Genomic DNA, 21,147 nt, shown 5'->3' on the forward strand with positions numbered 1-21,147 from the left:
CCGCCTCACACCTGCAAAATCTGCCCTTCCTTTCTCTGGAAGGAAATTGGGACCCAGAGTGAACAGGACTCAAAAGTGACCAGAGCTGAGGGACAAGCGGGAGCCGGGACAGTCTCGCTCTCTGTTCTGCTGAACCCAAGCTGAGACCCTCGCACGGGAGCCCTTCGGACGCGGCGACACTGTAGGATGGCTTCAAAGGTGAAGGGAGCACGCACGGGCCCCTGCCCTACTCTGCCATCGGGACACACTGTGTCGAAAAAGACGGAAGAACGAACACCAGTCTAAGAGGGTCCTGCGGCACCCACGCTGGCACGTCCCACCTCTGCCGGCAGACCCCTGCTCAAAGGCAAGAGTCCGCAACTTCCGAATGAGAGATGGAGCTTCTGAGAAGCAGGTGAGGCGAGACCCTTCCAGGACCCCGCGGGGCCCATGTCCTGCTATCCTTGGGCCCCCTGCTCCGGAGCAGGTACTAATTAGTTCATTCAGTGCCAGTGACCTGTGACCCCAAGCCCAGTGTGGGCCTGGCCTTGGCCACCCCGCCCCACACCTGGGCTGAGTCCCGGGAGAGGGAGACGGAAGAGCTCGGGGTTTGTCTGTGTGCAGGGTGGGGTGGCCCCGTTCTGGGTCAGCTCCCGGATTTCCTCCAAGAAGCCTCACTGGACCTTCTGCCGACCTGCCCTGAACAACCAGCATGACACACAGGCCACCCGGAGGGCAATTTCCGGGCCGGCCATCGGCACCCACTAACAACATGGAAGAAAGAGGCTCAAGTCAGGTCACCGAAGGTGGTCACTTCTCTGACTTCCAGGGAGTACAGATCTCTGAAGATTGTGCCAACATGCCAGCGGTGACGCAACACATGTGCAGAGCCCGAGGTTCTGCATTTCTACGGCACGCTGCCAGGCCAGGCCGGCGCTGCCAGCACTGGGACCTAGGAGCTTCCCAGCCCCGGAGCCCGAAGCCGATCCAACTGGCCTGGGCGCCTGGGCACCAGCATCTCCACTAGCTTTCCTGACGGTCCTAATTAGCCGCCTCTCTGGGGACCACAGGTCGGAGCAACAGAAGGCTGCGTGGGGCCCCCAAGGCCTTCACAGAATCTCCTTTCTCAGTGCGAGGCTGGCTGAAGTCAAGTCACGTCAGGTCCCCATTGATTTACAGAGGCACCTGGAGCTCTGTCCTAAGCACACGGAATAAGAGAGTAAGGCCTGTTCCTGCCCCTGGGGCTGAGAGACTTAGTGGGAGACAAAGATTAGAAACACCGTTTCAGGACTTCCCTGGTGGCCTAGCAGGTTAAGGATCCAGCCACTGCTGTGGCTCTGGTTACTGGTGTGGCATGGGTTTGACCCCTGGCCCGGGAATTCCACATGCCACAGGCCCAGCCAAAAAAAAAAAAAAAAGGATAAGGGAAAAAAAAAAAAGGAAAAGGAGTTCCCGTCGTGGCGCAGTGGTTAACGAATCCGACTAGGAACCATGAGGTTGCGGGTTCGATCCCTGGCCTCGCTCAGGGGGTTAAGGATCTGGCATTGCAGTGAGCTGTGGTGTAAGTCACAGACGTGGCTCGGATCCCAAGTTGCTGTGGCTGTGGTGTAGGCCAGCAGCTAGAGCTCCCATTGGACCCCTAGCCTGGGAACCTCCATATGCCGCCGGAGTGGCTCTAGAAAAGGAAAAAAAAAAAAAAAAGAAAAGAAAAAAAAGAAAAAAAAAAAACAACCCAGACAGTTTCAGGGGTTGGAAGCTTCTCAGGGAGAAAGGACAGACAGGCTGAGCCTAGAAACCACCAAAGCCCAGAAGGCGGTTTCATCAAGTCGGCAAAGATTCCCGGGTCCTGTGCGTCCAGATGGCCAGAGCCATCGTCACCTCCCAGGCTGACCTGCTCACCCAGAGTCACAGCGCACATGTGCTGCGAAAACCCTGCATTCCTGGCCTCGCTGCCCGCCAGCCCCATCCCTCCCTTGTCCTGCCTGGCCTCCAGGATCAATCCTGTTTTGATTTTCTGCATTTTAGGAGCCTCTGGCATTTCGGGGCCTTGCCCCTCCCAGGGCACGCCGATCCCAGGGAGAATAGATGACTCTTCATGAGCAGATCTCTTAAACCAACCAACGAGGAGTCCACACCCCGACCCCCTCCTTTATCCAATTCTCCGTCTCGGCCAACATTTCTTGCCCTGAATGACCACAGGGCCAGGCGCAGGCCAACCAGAATGGACACAGAGCCATGAAGAGCATCCAAACTAGCCAGTCCCAAACCTGCTCACACATGCCTGCCCTGCCCTCAAAAACACGCTCTGGGCCACGTTCTCCCCTTGCTCCCTCTGCTCCTGTGTGGCCCGCATGCCCCTGCAGACAGGCCCTTCCTCCTGGGAACTGAGCAACACTGACCCCTCGAGTCACGGCTTGTCATGCAATTGGGGCGCCTCCTCCCTGACCTGGCCTTCCCAGGGCCCTCCTTCCTCAGTCCTTGGCCCATAGCCCTCAGCAGAACGCCTGGACACCCTCGGCAAGGAAGCAGCCCTGCACCTGCTCCCCAGCCCCGCACCTGCTCCCCAGCCCTGCACCTGCTCCCCAGACCCACACCTGCTTCCCAGCCCTGCACCTGCTCCCCAGACCCACACCTGCTCCCCAGCCTGCACCCGCTCCCAGCCCGCACCTGCTTCCTTGCCCTCCTTGGCACCCATCACGTCTTTATTTCCTCTCCCCTCCAGGAAGGAGGTCTGCTCTCCTCACTGCTGCACCCAGTGTCTAGAGCAATGCCTAACCTTCCGAAGTGCCTGTCTCATTAAATAAATTCCTCAGAAGTCCTGTGTTCTCCTGCAGTGCCGCACGCTCCCTTCAGCCCAGAGCCAGGCCTGTGATCAGATCCACGGATGAAGGGTTTTGACTCCAATATGCAATCTGCCTTTTCCTCTTTATCTCCTTTTCTTACCCCCATTTGATTGTGTTTTTTAGAAAACCTTTATTGCTGTATACCTTAAACTAACACAACTTTGTAACTACACTCCCATAGTCTATCGTCAGGGCTGGGATGTTGGCAGGTCTCAGGCTGCTGGCATGCCTGGCATAGCCAGGCTAAAGTTTAAATCTTTTCCTTGACAAAAAGCAAGTTTATATATATATATATGTTATGTGTTCCTAGGTATTGTGATCTGCAATTTTGACCGCTTTTGTCAGGACTATGTACGCTACGAGTAACCACTCCTGTGTGGGAACGCACACAGACACGGGTCATGACCCCGGGGTGTGAGCAGGGGGAGGGGCGGGTGGGAGGAGACCCCAAAAGTTCTGATGCTGCTCATGTTTATGCTGGATGGTGGGGGGGTTAGCTCTCACTCTATTACTCTGCGCCTGTGTTATAAATGCCCTTTACACCGCGATTCAAAAGCTATGCCGCGCCAGCTCTAAATACACACACAAGAGCTATCTGCCCAAAGAGGATTAAACAGAGTAACAGGAAAGTCTGCTAATTTTTTTTTTGTTTCTCCACCAAAACAGCAAAGGCCTCCCATACACGGAGAGCAGAGAGACCGCGGTCTGGGGAAGGAGCAGGCAGGGGTGGTGCTGGGGACCCCGAAGAGGCACATACGGCAGCATGTGGGGTGACAGCTGGGGACACTGACTAGTTGGACACAAGGTCATCGAAGCTGCTTGGCAAAAGCTGACGTGTTGGAAGCTGACCAGGGGGCCCACCAGCTGTGCCTAAACGCCCAGAGGTCCTCCGGCTCCACCTGCCCTGACGGGAAGTGCGGGGCCGACCCCAGAAAGGACGACAGGGCTGAGGACAGCGTCCTCTTGCCACCGGGCATCTGATCGAGCACTTCCTTCCAGCAAACCAGCACTGCCTGAGCTCCTCCTCGGCAGCCGTCCTTCCCGCCACCTCCGGACCCAAGTCACCGTCCTCAGCTCGTTTCCTCTTTTGTAGAACTGGGGCGACCCATCTGGGCGGTGCTTCGGAGGGGTGGGGGAGGGGTCTGTCTACAAACACAAGGCGCGGCTTTGCAGAAACAACGAGAGAGACGAGTCTGGGGTGGGAGCCAGGAGGAGGAGGTCAACCCAGCCTGACGCAGCCCGAACTAGGGGTGTCCTCAGGACCGGTCCACCTCCTCGACTCCGCGCTGGCCCACTGCAAAAGGACCCCACCAAGGCTCCATGCAGGGACGGCTGAGGAGGAAGCCAGAGGTCCTCCGGAAACAGAGGTGGCAAGAAGCTCTACTAAGGGACCACGGGATTCCTGGATCTGCTGGGGAAGCCTGGCTGGGCCAGCCCTGGAGCCTCGGAGAGGTCCCCAGACCCATCCTGCCCCGCCAGCTGCCTGGTCCCCTGCTCCCACGCCCCCTGCAGGAGACGGCCCCAGAACCCCCTGCTCTCAGCCAAGCGGTTCCAGCAGGATGAACCCTACTCCAGCTGTGGAGTCGGCATAACCACCCTGGCCACAATGACTCCTTCAGGGAGGGGCAGGTGACCTGATCAGAGCCACTGGCATTTGGGGACAGCTTCCCCAAAGGAGCCACTCTCTTGCCCCCGAAGGATGAGGTGGAAGGCGGATGACTGCGGAAGGGTCCGGAGAGCTGGGGACAGCTGTGGACAGGCCAAGGAGCAGACTGGCATGAGGAAGGCAGTGCAAAGCCAGAGGGAGTCCTGGACTTCAGGAATCTGATCTGGGTGCCTGGATTACACTCTGTCCGCAGCGGAGTCTCCCTAAGGATTTCTGTTACGTGAGTGACAAATTCATCCTATTAATTAACCAGAGCTGGGGTTTCAGTTATTTGGAACCAAAAGGTTTCTAGAGGTTCAAACGCGCAAACCTCAAAGTAGGTTGTTCCCTTCTTACAGAAGCCCCAGAGAGGTCATGGTAACGGGCGTAAGCTCTGATGACGTAAGACGCCAGGCTCCGGGGATCTACTCGGGCTCCAGGCTGCTGCACCTCGGCAGATGCCCAACCCTCTGAGCATCACAGGAGGCGGTGGGAGGCATTTGACCTCATGAACAGGTGCCACCCCCTCCGCGGGGAACCTGAGTCAGGAGGGCACTGGCGGCAGGGAAGAGACAAGGCGGCACACACAGCGACAGGCGACCCCACAGAACCAGGGGGCCCGGGGGGTCGGCTGGGTAACGACGGCAGTACACGGAGACAGACCCTTGGAGGGACGTGCCCTGGTTCCTGGGGGACAGACACTGTCGGAAAGGGTGCGCCATGCTAACAGCCCACCACGAGGACCCCAGACCATACCCCAGTCCTCAATAAAGGACTTGTGGACCTCACCACGCCTGCGGCAGCAGCCACCAGCCCAAATCCTCTTTTTAATAGAACCAAACCCTGGGATCTAAGAGAAGGATACGAATGAGCTTGTTTACAAAAAAAAAAGAAATAGACTCACAGGACTTCCCTCCGTGGCTCAGTGGTAACGAACCTGATTAGCGTCCATGAGGACGCAGGTTTGATCCCTGACCTCACTCAATGGGTTAGGGATCTGGCGTTGCCGTGAGCTGGAGTGTAGGTCACAGATGTGGCTTGGATCCCACGTTGCTGCGGCTGTGGTGTGAGCCGGCAGCTGTGGCTCCAATTCGAACCCTAGCCTGGGAACCTCCATATGCTGCAGGTGCAGCCCTAAAAAGAGGGAAAAAAAGAAAGAAGTAGGCTCACAGACATAGAAGACAAACTTTCCCAAAGGAGCAGGTGGGGAGAGGATAAATGAGGAATTTGGGATTAACAGATATACACGACTATATAAAAAACAGATTAAACAATGAGGACGCCCGCATGGCACAGGGAACTACAGTCAGTATCTTGTAACAACCTGCAGCGGAAAAGAATCTGAAAAGGTTGTACGTAGACCCGAATTGGAGTTCCCGTCGTGGCGCAGTGGTTAGTGAATCCGACCAGGAACCATGGGGTTGCGGGTTCGTTCCCTGGCCTTGCTCAGTGGGTTAACGATCCGGCGTTGCCGTGAGCTGTGGTGTAGGTTGCAGATGCGGCTCGGATCCCGCGTTGCTGTGGCTCTGGCGTAGGCTGGTGGCTACAGCTCCGATAAGACCCCTGGCCTGGGAACCTCCATATGCCACCAGAGCGGCCCTAGAAAAGGCAACAAAAGACAAAAAAGAAAAAAAAAAAGAAAATGAAAGAGGTCAGGATTTGAACTTCCTGAGACCAGACACTAAATTCAGCAGGCTTCTATTGCTCGACTGGGGTTCAGGACACAGGCTTATAACCTGGGCTGTTGGTGGCTTCAGGCATTGGGGTCTTCTCTAAGCCCCAGTGAGGCTCAGTCTGGACCCCCACCAGCCTGGTCCTGGCCCCACGGGAGACCCGGGCCCCCCTGCTCTTTCCTAGGGAGAGAGTCTTGCGTGGCCTATGGCGCTGCCGGGGTAAGTCTTCCCGCGTGCCAAAGGGAGTCGTTGCACAGGAAACTTAAAGATGGATGGAGAAGCGGGGGAGGGAACCACATACAGTAAAGCTGAAACTCAGTGTTAGCCAAACATCCGCACACTCACAAGAGCCGGAACCAAAGGCCTGGCCACTGCACAGACCGGCCCGGCAGGAGTGCAAAGCGCCTCCCGCCAGCCGTCCTCAGCGTCAGGGCAGCTTCAGGGCTCCGTGCCCTGCCAGCCTTGGCAGGAGGCATCACGACCCACGGTTTGTGCAAACTACCTGCTTGGGGTCTGGAGAGCTCGCGTCCGAGACCTTGGTCAGGGCTGCATCCTCTTTCCTTCTTTTGCTTGCAGAGGGGCTAGCAGCCTCTAGCTCGTGGGATGTACCGTCTGCAGCATCCATAAAACCCTCTGAGGCAGCTCCCTGTTGAAACAGGACCCCTTTCAGACAGGGCAGGGTGCCTCTAACGCAGGCGTAGGCAGATTTGCCCTCGCGTGAAGGCAGAGCCCACCCCCCAGCTCCCAGGCATCCAGGCTCAGCAGGTGGAGGGGCCCAAGCGTAGGGACCCCAAGAAAGGGCCTGCAAGTGCTGGCACACCCACCTCCCGTGTGTGCAAGACCCAGGCCTGCTTCCCTAAACTCCACTGCAACCCCCGAGCCAGCACCTCCACAAAGATGCAGCTGCGAGGATGTTGCTGGAAGGAGCGGGCGGCCCGGCACCTGAGGCCAGGCCTCCAGGGCTCTCGGGAATTGGGGGGCAGGGCGGGTGGTGCACCCAGGGCAACGGCCAGCCCCATGCCATCCCCCTCCCTCCTGCCTCCTGCTTTGTCTAAGAAAACAGGGAGGCCCAGAGGGGCTCCCTAATGTGCCCCAGGACACCAAATGGGACAGGGCAGGGCAGGGCGGATAGGCCCAAAGCCAAGGCTGGGCTCCTGGCTGCAGGTGCCAAGGATGAGAAGAAACCCGTGAGGCCGTTGAGCGTGGGCTGGGGGGAGGGGCACCCGCACCTCCCAGATGGGGCCTCATGGCCAGCACTGCCCTCCAGGGGAGGGGTGAAGGGATGGGCACCGCCCCTGCCTGCATGTGGGGGAGGACAGACACTCGGCGGGGAAAGGGGAGGGGTGTCCTCCAAGGGGCACTCGGATGGCCCAACAGGTGAGCCGGGTCAGGGCACAGGTAGTCTAGGTGCGAAGCCTGCCTGGTCAGCGCCAGGTCCCCAGGTTCCATCCCCTCGCAGCAGGACACTGAGGACAGGACAGAGAACACACTGGAAGGAACTACAGGGTGGATGGGCACCTTCGACCCAACTGGCCCCACCCCTCCCCTGCTCCTCTTCCTGGGTGTGGGCGTGCGGGGGTGGGGGCTATCGCACGGGAGAATGAACCCCTCGGCCTTGAGAGGAAGCAAGAAGCAGCAAAGCCACCCAGTCAGTCAGCATCCCAGGCCACCAAGACAAGGGCGGGCAGGGAGCTCCCCATGGCCCTGTGGCCCCAACACCCCAGCACCCGCCCATGACTACAGGGGAAGGACCCCCTCGCTCAGCGACTGGGATGAGGTGGCCCAGCCGAGCCGGGTTCTGGCCATTCCCCTTGGTCCCCTGCACGTCATCCCACCCCTGGTGGAATGTCACAACCTCGCCTGTAGGCCCTTCTGACAACACACACGCCACTCTCTACGATTATGTAGGGTCACCGGAGGGGGCCGGGGGCGTCCCTGTGAGCCCCACCCCCACCCCGGCCCTCTATGTGCACTGCACCCAGCTTCCTCTCCTGCAGGGCAGGCGCGCCTCCAGGCTCCTTTCTACATCCTGCTCTACGACAGTTCTACGCATCTTCCTGCACCGAGGGATGGTCACAACGTAACCTAAAGGGAACCGCCTTCGAGTGCACAACTCGGGGGATGAGGGGCTGCACAGCCAACCCTGCCATCTCATTCCAACGGTCCCTCGGGCGCACTTGGTGCCCGGCCCCTGGGGAGCTCCAGACATTTGCGTGCATTTCCCTAGATTCCTTGCCAATCACGGGAGCTGTTTCAAAATCTCACTGCCCGGGGGAACCTTCTCCAGCTTTTCACCCCAGGCTTCTGCTAGTGACCCCCAGCTGGACCCTTCCCCCCCGGGGGCAGCAGGGTCCCATCTGCCTTCTGGGCTCGTGAGGGACAACCCGGCCCAAGTGCCTCAGAGTCAGTGGCGAGGAAGGTGCAGAGAGGCGAGGGCCTGCTGCCACTCCTCCGGGAAGCCCAGACAGGTCTCCACAGCTCCTCAGAGACGGGTCTGCTCGGCCCCCCAGAACCAGAGCCCACATGGGAACGTCAGGACCAGGCTGCCACCCTCAGACCCCGGGCACTCGGAGGGGAGGGCGCGGCTGAGCTGGGGCACCGCTAAGCTCCCCGACCGGGTGAAGCCCCCTTCTCCTGATTCTGCACCTGTCTGGATACCGCAAACCCTGCGTGATGCAGGGTTCCAGCGAAGTTTACCCTGAGAGTTCGGCTCACTTTGGGGGGGTTTCTCCACGGGGACAGGCCCTCAGAGCCCTTCTCTGCCACTGCTGTTGACAGGACCCTACTATACACCACTCTTTTATCCGTTTGTTTATTTATCTAATCGGTTAAATCCTTGACAGAAATAACCGCTGGAGGCCACAGTACTTTCTGCCATAGGATACAAATGATACTCCCCCGGGGAGAATATTCAGACAGACTCTGCACTTGGCCATGAACCACTAAGGCTGCAAGAAGACCCTCTACTCAACCCTCATGTGCACCTGCCTAGCTGGGGTCCCACCACTTCACTCTCACCCGCAGGGAGGAAACGGGCCCCATCGCTGCAAATGATGGCTTTTCATCAGTGCTTTAGTTTGACAGGTTTATATAAAACCTCGTGGCCCTTTTGATTTTGAGTATTTGATTTCAGAAGTGGGACAATGATACCTGTAATGGCCATTTCTGTCTTCTCTATTGCGGACTGTGTCTGCCGTGGCCCATCTTCCTATTGGGGAGATTACTGTTTTCTACCCGATGTCTAAGAGCTCTTTTTTTTTTTTTTGTCTTTTTGTCTTTTTAGGGCCGCAGCCACAGCATATGGAGGTTCCCAGGTTAGCAGCTGAATCAGAGCTACTGCTGCCGGCCTGCACCACAGCCACAGCCACGCCAGATCTGAGCCGCATCTGCATTCTACACCACAGCTCAGGGCAACGCTGGATCCCCAACCCACTGAGCGAGGCCAGGGACGGAACCCACAACCTCATGGTTCCTAGTTGAATTCGTTAACCACTGAGCCACGACGGGAACTCCCCTAAGGACTTCTGACATATTGAGGTAACTCACTCTTTGCTAAAAGATAAGACCATCAGGTCACTATGAATCTCCAGGTATTTTTCCTAAATTGTTTGCCCTTCATTTGTATTTATCACATGAGCTTTTTTAGTTCTTTGAAGACTTTGTCTCTGGAGTCAGTACACCCACATCTTTTGTTTGGATTTCCTCTCCTTTGCTTTAATGACTGGAAACATCTTTTCCACCTGCGGTCAGATAGACACTTATGTACTTTTTCTCCACTGTTTTGGGAGACGTGAGGGTCCGTTTCCGGGCCGTCCCTTCTCATGTAGTCACTGCTTTAATGAACGCCTTTGTCACGTATTTTTGTTCATCTTTACAGCAACTCCCACTCAAGGCTTCTCTTCTTCACGATTTTCTTGGTTAGTCTTGCCCACTTTTTCCTCCAAATGAGACTTAAACTTAATCAAGGTTAAAAAAAGAAAAGAAAAGAAAAAAAAAGCCCTAATCCTGCTGGGCTCAATGGTATTTTCAATCACAGTGTCACGAACACTTCCCTCCTAAAGGCGTGTGCTCCTTGATACTCACGCTAAAATTTACTCCAACGTGGCCCAGGCTCGGCGCCGGCCTCCTGCCCTGGAGGGGATTACTGTCCCAGGGGAAGGGCACACCTGCACACATGTGCGCACACTGCACCACCCCCACACTCATGCATGCGTAAACCACACCCCCCTCACACGTGCACACACACAACGGGCCGCGACACTACCAGCTGCGGCACCTCCCACCCGGCCTGACCACAGGAACAACTGAGGACCAGATAGGTAACCAGCCCAACCAGAGACGCGCCCCTCTCGGTCCTGCTACAAACCTGGGAGCAGAGCCGCGTCTGGGGCTGGACAGGCTGGACTAGCGCACGGTGGGGGGGCGCCCCCCCAGCACCGTCCCTGTGAGCCTCCCCTGGCTCCTGCCTGGTCATTGACTCCAGGGACGCATTCCCGGCTCCAACCCTTACAGGGAGACAAGACAGCGTGGCTTCCCCTTCAAGGAACAGCATCCGGCTGGCCAGCAGCATTTCCCAAGCGCCCCCCTTTCCCCAGAGGCACCTCAGGGCCTGCCTGGTCATGCAAAAGGCCCGAGAAGAGCCAGACACCCTCATGGCAGAAGCTCAGGAGCTCAGAGCCAGCTTCTGGAAGACACGACATGTGGGAGGGAGAGGGAGGGGGCAGGACGGGGATCCCAGGGCCCTGCGATGGCTCAGGCACAGAAGGGTGAGCTCTGCCGCAGCCCAGGGCGTGCGGCGAGGCTGTCCTGGCAAGGAGGCCATGGGCCTTGATGGAACGGCAGCAGGAAGTGGTGGCCTTGCGGAGCAGGGGCCGCAGGCCGCTCCTCCCAGACCCGCCTCCCAGGGGCCCGGCACTCACTTTCTGGATCTGCAAGGAGGCGTCCGAACAGTGCTCATCTGGGTTTTCTTGCCCGTTGCCTGGGCCCAGGGACGAGAAAGGGCTACTGTCCATCAGCTCCCGTCCGCATTCCGTGCCTCCCTCCGGGGCCGAGGGCGCCGTGAGCTTGTTCTCAGAAGCTGCAAAGGCAGACAGACGGGTCGCATCTCGCAGACTCGTGTGAACGTCAAGAAAGAAAACCTGGACCCTCCCAGGAGCGATGTCCACAGCAGCCCTCTCCCTGCTCGAGGCCCTGCCCCGGCTGCAGTGAGGCGAGCCGGGTGCAACTTCTGCTGTCAGGTGGGCGAGAGGGACCAGGGACCCTGGCCCCAGCCCAGCAGGTCCAGGGCCTCCCGGTCAGCACAGCTAGGACCCTGCTGGCTCAGTGGCACCTCAGTCTACAGAGTCCTGTGCCCAGTCCTTGCCCCCCACAGCAGCCCCACTCTCCCCTCAGGGGGCAGGCGCCCTGTTCCCAGAGCCCCTCCTGGCAGAGCCCAGGGCCCTCCCAGCGCCTCGGTCCGTGTACCCTGGGGGCTGCTCGGCCTTCAGAATCACCGGCTTAGAGTCAAGACTCCGCACAGCACTGAGGGCCTGATACGGCGGCCCCTCCCATGTGGAACCCTCCAAGGGTCTGTGGTCAAAACTAGGTCTCAAGGCCCCACCACAACAGACACACACACTCCATATGGTTTTCTGCCTGGAACCCTCCTTGGCCTGATCCCCAAGGCCCCAGGCCCTCGAGGGGAGGGGGTGCACCTTCCCAAAGTCCCTCCCACTCCCCTTGCCCAGTGCCCAGTCGTACCACCGCCCTCCTCCTCTGCAGGTGCTGGAAGGCAGGGACAGTGGCCTTGTGCTCCTTGGACGCCCCCCGTGCCGCGAACATGCAAGCCCCTAGGGAACCATTCACTAGATGATTTTAATCAGTGGGACTCGGAACTACTAGCAAATACATTAAACATCTACAAACACATTATGAACCTCAAGGCCAAAGCACTAAATAAAGCTGGGAGGATACTGGTAACACTCAACAGCCCAGGGCCGCTGTCCTTGGGTGATAAACTGGAGCCTTCTGACCTCCCCTCCCTTCCACCTGCCTTCACTGTGGGCCACGCCCCCCCCCACTAGCCCGCTCCACTCAGAACCTGGCATCTCCCCAGCCGCAGTGATTGGCAGAACAGCAGGCTTCAGGGTGGCTGCTCAGGTTTCCAACCCATCAACCCCTTCCTCCCAGTCAGACAAATGGAGCTGATGCCTGGGAACTGCTGGACCAGTCTGCCTCCTTGACGACAAAGCAGGGCTGTTGGGACCTGAGAAAGATGCAGAGTTGTGTGCATCTCTGTGTGACCCACTCAGTCTGGACATGCGTGTGTGGGCCCAGGGCACTTCTCCTGCAGAGAAGGCAGGGAGCTGGGTTCCGGTCATCTCCAACACAGACAAGCTCAAGGCCCTGAAAATCAATGGTAATCTGGGGGGCGGGGGGAGGAGCTTCCTGGAGCTCCCTGGTGGTGGCAGTTGAGGACATGGGGTTGTCACTGCTGTGGCTCAGGTTTGATCCCTGGCCAGGAACGTGTGCATATGCCACAGGCCAAAAACAACCCCCCCCCAAAAAAGGGGAGGGGTAGTGAGAATGGAATCTAAGAGGTACCATTTCCAGCCATCCAATGGCCCAAAGCTGGACAGAGTGTGCTGGACATGAAACCCCAAAGACCCTGCGGCCTGCACGTGGGGGGTGGAGAAGCCTTGGGGAGAAGGGGGCTTTGGCCCTAGGAACGTGTCCTCCAGAAAGACCGGCCTTGGGGGCAGATCCCATGCCAGCACCAGGCCCAGCTGAGGGCATCTGTGGCGGAACAGCAGGCGTTCCTAAGTCAGGGCTGGCTGCGCGGCAGAGCTGAGGCTGGCCTCAGCTAGAGGCCACGGAGCGGTGCCACAGGAAGGTGCTTGCGCGCCAGCCTACAGAAACACACGTGCGTGTGTGCTCGCTTTCACGAGGCGGGAATATCTGGAAGGGGCCACACCAGTCAACGGCGCAGTGTCAGCAGAGGCGGAGGAGGGCTGGGGCCGGGGGTGAGCTCAGGGGCCTCGGGGGGTTTACATCCTCCTGGACCAGGTGGATCATCGGCTTCAGCACGGACTACGTCTACGGTCATCGGACTTGAAAGCAAAGTGGCTGGATGCTGTAAGAGCAAAACCTCACTTGTATCTACAGCCACCCTGTGTCCAGCTCAGGCCCCCAGCCTGGCGCAGACGCCCGGACAGGCTCAGGGGACAGCACTCTGGGCCCCGGTGCTTCCCCCAGGACTGTGGCTGAACCAGAGTAAGTTTCTGTCTCCGCTCAGGGGAACAAGGGCGCACCAGGCACCGTGGGCAGCAGGACCTCCCTGCAGCAGGTGTGCCTGCAGGTAAGAGACACACTGGCATCCCCTTCAGACAGACCCCCTCATCCAGGCAATGGCTGATTAGCGCAGGAATCGGGGAGGAGGGCAGGGACCCCAGAGGCAACCCCAAATCATCACTAGGACTTAGCAGCTAGACCTACTGGCCCTGGGAGCCCTCCCCCAGCGGACCAGACGAACGCCACCCCTGCTCTACCATCAGGCTGTACCAACATCGCCCCTGGCAGAGCCCGCCACGCTGCACCTGTGCCCAGGGTGGCCTGGAACTCTCCGCACACTCCGCTTTCACGCTCTTAGCCACACGGCCTCCCACTCCCTGCCCAGGCCCAGGTGTCCCGGCGCCTCCGGACAGCTGCGCTGCAGCCTCGCCTGACACCACAGACCTTGGCTCCCAAGGGACCGGCCCCACCCGCAGTATCGGAGGGAGCCCAGTATCCAGGATGCCCAGAGCGCATGGGCTGGGCCGCCTGGCAGACCTACGAGGGGCCGAAAGGTGGAGATAATCTGCCCAACAGTTGGACCCAAGTCTCCCAACATTCTGGTTTCAGTTTCCATTCCTGTAAACGGAGCGACTCAGCCAAGGTGTGAGGAAGGCGGCAAGAAGCGGTGGCAGGCGGGGTGAGGGCTGCGCCCTAAACCCTGACCCTTGGGAGTGAAGCGTGCAATGGTCAGGACGGCAACCATGCAACACGGAGCCTCAGTCCTTCTCTGTGACCCGCACTGAGCGGCCAGGGCCCTACCTGCACCCCACCCAGGGACAAGTAAGGGACCGTCCCCAGTGACCCAGCCATAAGGACAATGGCCCTGTCCAGGCCTCACTGTGCTCACGGAAGACAAATGGAGTGCCCAGAAGCCAGCCAACCCCCAACATCCGTCAAAGCCTTTGCCCCCAGAGCTGGCAGAGATGCCAAGCATCTCAGAGGTGCAGGCTGTCCACCCTGGCAGTGACCATGCCCTGCTAAGGGCTGGGGGCCCCAGTGTGACCTCTAACCTGGTATCTGGAGAGAGCTCCCCTGGAGAGCCGTCTTGCCTGCTTGCCCCACCTGTCTGAACACGCAGGACCCTGGAAGGTGACCAGGTGTTCTCAGACGTGGCTTTATTCCCTGTCCCCCTGGCAAACATGTCAGTTGCTCTCAGCAGCCCTGTGAAATTTAAAGGGGGGCAGCGGGGAGAGACCCCCTCCCAAAGGAGGCACAGGACTTGGAGTTCTCAGGGGAAACAAATCCGACTAGCATCCATGAGGACACAGGTTCCAGCCCTGGCCTTGCTCAGTGGGTTAAGGACCTGGTGTTGCCATGAGCTGTGGTGTAGGTCGCAGACACAGCTCAGATCGATTCAACCCCTAGCCTGGGAACCTCCATGTGCTGGGTGAGGCCCTAAAAAGACAAAAAAAAAAAAATCACTGGGCGTAGGACTTGAGACTCAAATGAAGCCCTGATTTTAGACCAGCCAGAAGGACCTAGACGGGGAGAGGAAAAATTCCCTGACAGCGCTGAGGCCAGGAAGACCTCAGGGGCAGCTTCCTTTCAGGGCAGTGGCTCCAGCTCCTGAGTTCAAAATTCTGTCTCTGCCAGCTACTAGCTGTGTGACTGTGGGTGAGTTACTCCACCTCTCTGTGCTTCACTCTTGGCATCTGGAAAATGGGGGGAAACGCTAACTCCTCCCTCAATGTTTAGCACAGCACTGGGCACATCAGGTTAACTGATTGGTTTTAGGTGTGTTTTTAGTCTCGGAGGCCCCAAAGCACCCCCACCCTCCCCGCAAGGTCCTGGGGTCAGGCAGATGTTCTAGTGACCAGGGCAAGGAGTCCTGGCAGGTGGGAAATCCTGCCCGGACACCAAGAGCTCCGCCACACCACGATTCGATCAACACGTGGACCGTAAATCAATGACGAGAGCAGATACTCACTGCCCACCAAGCGTGGGACTCTGTGACAACCCCCCCAGAGTGTTTCGGAGGAAAAGATAGAGCCCTCAGGTTTGACTCTCTCAGCCCGAGCTTCTACCGAAGGGTTTGCAGCAAAAGAAAATCAAGAAAAACCCAGCAGCAAAAAGTGGCCACCTCTCCGCACCTCCTACAGTCCAAAGCAAGCTTCCGTAATAGGAGCGCTTCATGCAAATGCAGCAGGGACAGGACACAGCAAGGGACCGGGAGGCGGCTGTCCCAGCCCTGACTCAAAATGCACCTTCTTTGGTTCATTCAGCAATCGGTTCTTGAGCACCTACTGTGTTCCAAGCACCGTACAGGAGACTAGTGACCGAGCAGTGAACTAGAGAGGAAAGACCTCTGAAGCCCCATCGTGGTGTGAGCCAAGCGCTACCGGCCAGGGGCACTGCGATTGGGAGGAAAGGGTGGAGCAGCAGCTTTCAACCGGGCAGTTACAATGGGCCTCCAGACAGGAGGAGACAACTGAGCAAAAACTGGGAGGAGGGGGCGGGAGAGCTCTGCTGCCTCTGCAGAAAGGTGGGTTCTGGGCACAGGGAATAGGAAGTGCAAAGGTCCTGTGGTCAGAGCAGGCCTCGTGTATACTGGAAGGGGTGGGGAGACAGCCCGAGGTCCTGGACACTGAGAGAATCAAGGACCCACCAGTCAGCAGGTGAGGCCCACCCGACAGTTCCTCCTTCATGCATCCACTGGCTGCCTCTCATGGGAAGGGGCCAGCAAGCTGTGGGGGCCCCCTGCCCCCCACCTGGGCTGGGGATGCCACTTCCATGAAACATCCTCTGAAATCCTCTAAGGCCCCTCAGCTCAGTCCAACACCTCCCATTCCCAATGGGGAAGGGAAACTTCAAGTTCTCATTAAGAAATGAAACTGAGGATTTCCTGTCGTGGCCCAGCCATGAAAGAACCCGACTAGCATCCATGAGGATGCGGGTTTGATCCCCGGCCTTGCTCAGTGGGTTAGGGGTCCGGCGTTGCCATGAGCTGTGGTGTAGGTTACAGATGCAGCTCGGATCCTGTGTTGCTGTGGCTGTGGTGTAGCCAGCAGCTGTAGTTCTGATCCGACCCCTAGCCTGGGAACCGCCATATGCCACCAGTGCAGCCCTAAAAAGATAAAAAGACCAAAAAAGTAAAAAATAAAAATAAGAAATGAAACTGAAAGTCTTTGAAAAGTGATAGAGATCTCCAGCAAAGAGCCAGATCAAACTATATATCTAAGAAAGGGCTTCTTCTAGAAAGAGTTCTTTAGCCATAGAAGACCTCACTCTGCTAGCCTAGGCTGCCTCCTGGCCAGGGTCTCCTTGTCTAGGGAAGCTGGCCGAACTGAGCTGACTGCCACCCTTCCACCCCCCTGAGCCCCCAGCACCCCCAGGGTCTTACCTGCGCCAGGGGCTGCAGGAAGCAGCTTGTGTCCACATTGGCTGCAGAACTTCGCAGCTACGTCTTTGGAGAGGTGCTGGCAGGAAGGACACTGCATACCGCCAGGGAGGGAGGGTGTTTCCTGAGGCTGGCATATGCCCCCGCAGATCTGGAGGCAAGAGTCCCAAGACAGCCAGCTTTATACCCAGCCTCCTGTCATGTGACCACAGCCTTGCTTCAGTTTCATTTTCAGAGAAAGAGAAATTACAGAAGTGCTTCCTGCTTAACAGAAACCCAGCCCGACCCCGCGCTCACAGCCTACCTCATCCCAAACCCTCCCCATCCAACTCCCTCCTGGTCAGAGGGAGGCACCCACCGCCTTCTCTGCTGCCCCCACCGGGCTCCCTCTTCCCAGCCTCCTGAGCCCTCCCTCACTCAGTGAATCTAAAAATGTCCCTGCCCAGCTGAGACTGGGAGCCAGGACCGTTGAGCCAAGTGAGTGGGCTGGGGGTCCTGGGGGATTCAGACAGGGACACAGCTTGTGCAAAACCCCGAGGTAAGACATGGGGTGAGAGTACCTGCTGCGTGCCCCACCAAGGGACTAAGCCTCTCTGTGTCTCACTGCAGAAAAGGGAGCTGCAAATGGCTGAGTCAGAGCCAGCCGGAGGGACCAGCCAGCACAGGGCAGCCCAGGACTACAGGGCTGGCAGTCAGGATTCCTAATAACTCCGCCAGGGGTCATAATTCCTAATAATGGGGTTGCCCTCTACTGAGCCTGCACTCTTCTCATTGACTGGCCCTCAGAACACCCTCTGGGGGGTGGCAGCAAATCAAAGTCAAGGTCACATCAAAGCCACGACTCGGACCCGAGACTCTCCAGCCTCTAAGGGCCACTTGGTGCATCCCAGGTGAGCGTGGAGAAAGCGTCTTGGCTCTTGGAGCACAAAGATCCACCGGCCACCCTTTTCTGCTGGCTTCAGATCCCAGAACCCTGCTGGAGCAGTGCCCAGCTAGCTCCTTCAGCAGCCGGGAGGGCCCTCATCGGGTGGTGACTTCCCTGCTCCAGCCCTGCCACCAGCCCGTGTCCAGTTCTCATTCTCACTTCATCCGTGGCATGGCTGCCCTTCTGCCTCCAACAGCTTGATGGGGGGCGTTTAGGGGGCAGGCCACAGTGTGCGGTTCCCCTTCGGGCCTGGCCACCGCCCCCCACACCCCCCCTGCAGCAACCACAGCAGGAGCCTGTGCACTGTCTCCCTCCGACTCTCAACCACTGCCCAGGGCCCTCGCCCCTCTGCTCCTGAAGCGTATTCCTTTACTCCAAAGCTCTGCTTCCTCACAGACAAAAAACTCACAGCAGGGTGCAGAATTCCTCACTCAAGTGTCCCATTGTTTCGCCAGCGCCAGGGGCCTAAAGGCGGTGGGAGCACCAAGGCCTCTCTATTCAGTGGGCTTCCGGGCTTTTCCCTTCCCCCTTTTCCCTGCGACATCCCCCCAAGTGACACCAAAGAAAGCCAGGCCGTGGCCCCCACCGTTCTCCACTCCCTCATTCTCAGCCCCCCGGGGCGCGTCCCCCTCGCGGCTCTCAAGGCCAGAGGTGCCAACCTGACCTCTCCCACGGCCACAGGTAGCCCTGGAAAAATCGGGAGAAGCCCGCGCTCTGGCCGGCGCGGTGATGTGGGCGGTGCTGCCTTTCTCCTAAAAGTTACTAGGAAATAAGGACACGGGCGTCATTCGCAACATCACTTTTCATTTCCGTTCCAGGACGAGGCACAGGTCCCCGGGTCTGCCCGCCCCCGTCCGCTGTCAGTCCCTGCCGCTCCCCGGCCCTGGGCAGTACGGTCCAGGGTTCGAAGCCCGCGCCCGCCGCTTCTCCAGGGAGTCCTTCGCAGCCGAGGTTGGGCCCCCCGGCAAAGCGCGCGGCCTCCGCCGCGCTCACCTGCTGCGCGCGGCCGGCGAGCGGGGTCCCCTGGGCACCCTGAGACGGGGCTGCACCGGGAACCCGCGGCGAAACCGAAACTCGGGGCCGCAGGAAGGGGCGGCCCAGAGCCGACGACAGCCGGACGCGGCGCTTCGGGACGCAGACGCCGCTCCGCGGCAGCGCCTCGGGCCGGGCCGCGGCCACCCGGACCCCGACCTGCACGGCCCCCGACCCGCGGGCCGCTCCGAACCCGCGGGAACTTTCGCCTCGCACTCACGGCACCCGGCATCCCGCCCGCACAGCCGCACTCCGCCCACCGACCCCGCGGCCGGCGGACCCGCGCCCGGGCCCCGCGACCGCGCCCCCCGCCTCGCCGGCCCGCTCGCACCTGCGCGGCTCCTGCGTCCCCGACGCGGCGGGTCTGCGCGGTTTCGTTTCTCTGGTCCCGGGTCCCGCCCCTCCGCCCGCTACGGCGCGCGCCGCGGGGTTCGCGGGCGTGTGACTGGAATTCCCCGTCGGGTGGCGCCCCCCAGTGGGCCGGGCGCCGGGCCAGGTGGCACGCCCCGGGGGAGGGCCCTCCTGCCGCTGCGTGCGTGGGGCTGGTCTCAGTGAAGCCCTGGTTCCGACCGACCCAGGTCGGGGTGGTGCAGGGGTCCCTCCCAGCCACCCCAGCAACCCCCCGTCTGGCCCCAGCTCTCGGCCAGTGTCCAGGACCTTGCAGAGCCAGCGGCCAGCCCAGGAGGGGTCCGAAGGACACGAAGCTGGTCACTTGGCCAGCTTTAGGCCACTCAGGTGCAACGTGGAGGTCACCTGCCCTATGGCGTCGGGGCCTTGTGCGTACTGAGGGACCACAGGGCCACGCGCAGTTGGTCCCTGGTAACCCAGAGGCCAGCGTCCTGGCCTGCCTCTGCACCGGCCCACCTCATGCCTCCGTTTTCTCAGCAGTCAGGCTCCGGGTCCCCGCTCCTAGGGCGCTGGGAGAGTTACTCTCACCGGGAAGGTCGTTTCCAGGTCCTGGGCAAAGTGCCTTATGTACATCACGCCACTCACCCCTCACTGCCCTCTGCCCTCCCAACCCACACTGGCCTGAGAGCACTTGCAAGGAACTCAGCATAAGCTCGCATGATGCTGCAAATGCCAGTTAGGGGAGCATCACTGTGCCATTAAAAGGAGCCAGGGGAGTTCCCTGGTGGCTCAGTGGGTTAAGGATCCAGCTTGTTAGTGCTGTGGCCCAGGTTTGATCCCTGGCCCCAGAACTTCCTCATGCTCAGGCACAGACAAAAGGAAAACAGAAAAGAAAAAAAAAAGGGCCCAGGATTCCAGGGTTCCCACCCACCTCTCCGACCATCTCCTCCTTTCCCACACCCTCCAGTCACACTGCCCTTCCTCTGGGCTGAAAACAGCAAGCTCTGTCCTTCTTGGGGTTCCCCTCCTGCAGCCCTTGTCCCTTGCAGGGCTGGCTTCTACTGGCCATTCAGTCCCAGCATCTGTGTCTGAGCTCAGGCAATGCTTAGGATTTAGGGGGGCAAGGCTGGCAGAGCTCAGCTGGGCCTGGCAGGCTGGGGACCTATGGACAGTGTGCACATCAGAACCCTGGTCCAGCCCCAGAGTGACAGGGAATCAGTGAGGGCCAGCAGAGTGGGCACCACTGTCAGAACAGCGGGCCTGGCAGTGTCAGAATGAACACGTCGCGTGGCCTGAGAAAACACACTTGCCTGCCAGGTGCTGCATGTTTAGTGGTTAAACCCAACAGAGGCCTAAGGAAATAGAATTCCTCCAGTGAGAGAAGAAGCCCCAGGAAGGGAGGTGGCTTTAGGCCGTTTTCATGGCCCCAGGGGATCGTCCCTCCACGGTTCTCTGTGTGCTTGTCCAGTCCTCGGAGGAATCGTGAAATAGTAAAGGGGTTTTTAAGATCCAGCCTTAAAGAGATTGGGGGGTGGGGCACCGTCCTGCTTCTGTTTAGCTTGTGGTTCAAGATAAAAGTGGAACAATCCAGCTGCATTGTCAGGTCATCTCCCCTAATGAGTCTTCCTTCAGCCTGTATAGTCCTGTGTAGCCGGGCTGCCCAGGGCTGTGGCTGTAGCCAGCATACCCACGTGTGGGCTTCAGAGTGGCACCAGAACACTCCAGCGGCTTATAGCAGGAGGCCTCGGCCTCTTACTTTCTGAGAAGTCGGTGTGTGGCGTGGTTGGTGTGGCTGTCCTGTTTTGACAGGTATCCAAGAAGACAGGTTCTAGATGCTGCCTGCCTCCAGGTGGTAAGTGGCCCAGGGTGTCAGCATGTCAACTAAACCCTAAAGATGGCTGACATCCAAAGAACCAAGTCAACGCACATATACCATATCAAAGGAAGACAAAGCAGGTGTTAGGAGTCTGTCCTGAGTGCGTAGCGAGAAAACCCCTCACGTTCCCCAGTCCATATCAACACAACACAAATGTGCATTGAAACAGGCACATGAC

The 21,147-nt window shown here is 59.0% G+C and overlaps 1 protein-coding gene across 4 annotated transcripts in view; it reads right to left on the reverse strand.

Annotated features, from left to right (window-relative positions):
• Positions 1–19,189, reverse strand: part of RNF213 (ring finger protein 213) — a 121,324-nt gene extending 102,135 nt beyond the window's left edge. For 3 of the 4 annotated variants that reach the window (XM_047758383.1, XM_047758381.1, XM_047758380.1), the window contains exons 1-4: positions 19,077–19,189; positions 16,792–16,939; positions 11,060–11,217; positions 6,643–6,786 (exon numbers count right to left, since the gene is read on the reverse strand). In XM_047758383.1, the coding sequence (XP_047614339.1) occupies positions 6,643–6,786; positions 11,060–11,217; positions 16,792–16,888 (399 nt within the window). In that variant the 5' untranslated portion in view covers positions 16,889–16,939; positions 19,077–19,189. The remainder of the gene's footprint in view (positions 1–6,642; positions 6,787–11,059; positions 11,218–16,791; positions 16,940–19,076) is intronic. The other variant, XM_047758382.1, reaches the window with a different exon arrangement.
• Between the last annotated feature and the right edge of the window lie 1,958 nt (positions 19,190–21,147).

The sequence above is a fragment of the Phacochoerus africanus genome, chromosome 14, assembly GCF_016906955.1.
Source record: "Phacochoerus africanus isolate WHEZ1 chromosome 14, ROS_Pafr_v1, whole genome shotgun sequence".
Taxonomy (NCBI): domain Eukaryota; kingdom Metazoa; phylum Chordata; class Mammalia; order Artiodactyla; family Suidae; genus Phacochoerus; species Phacochoerus africanus.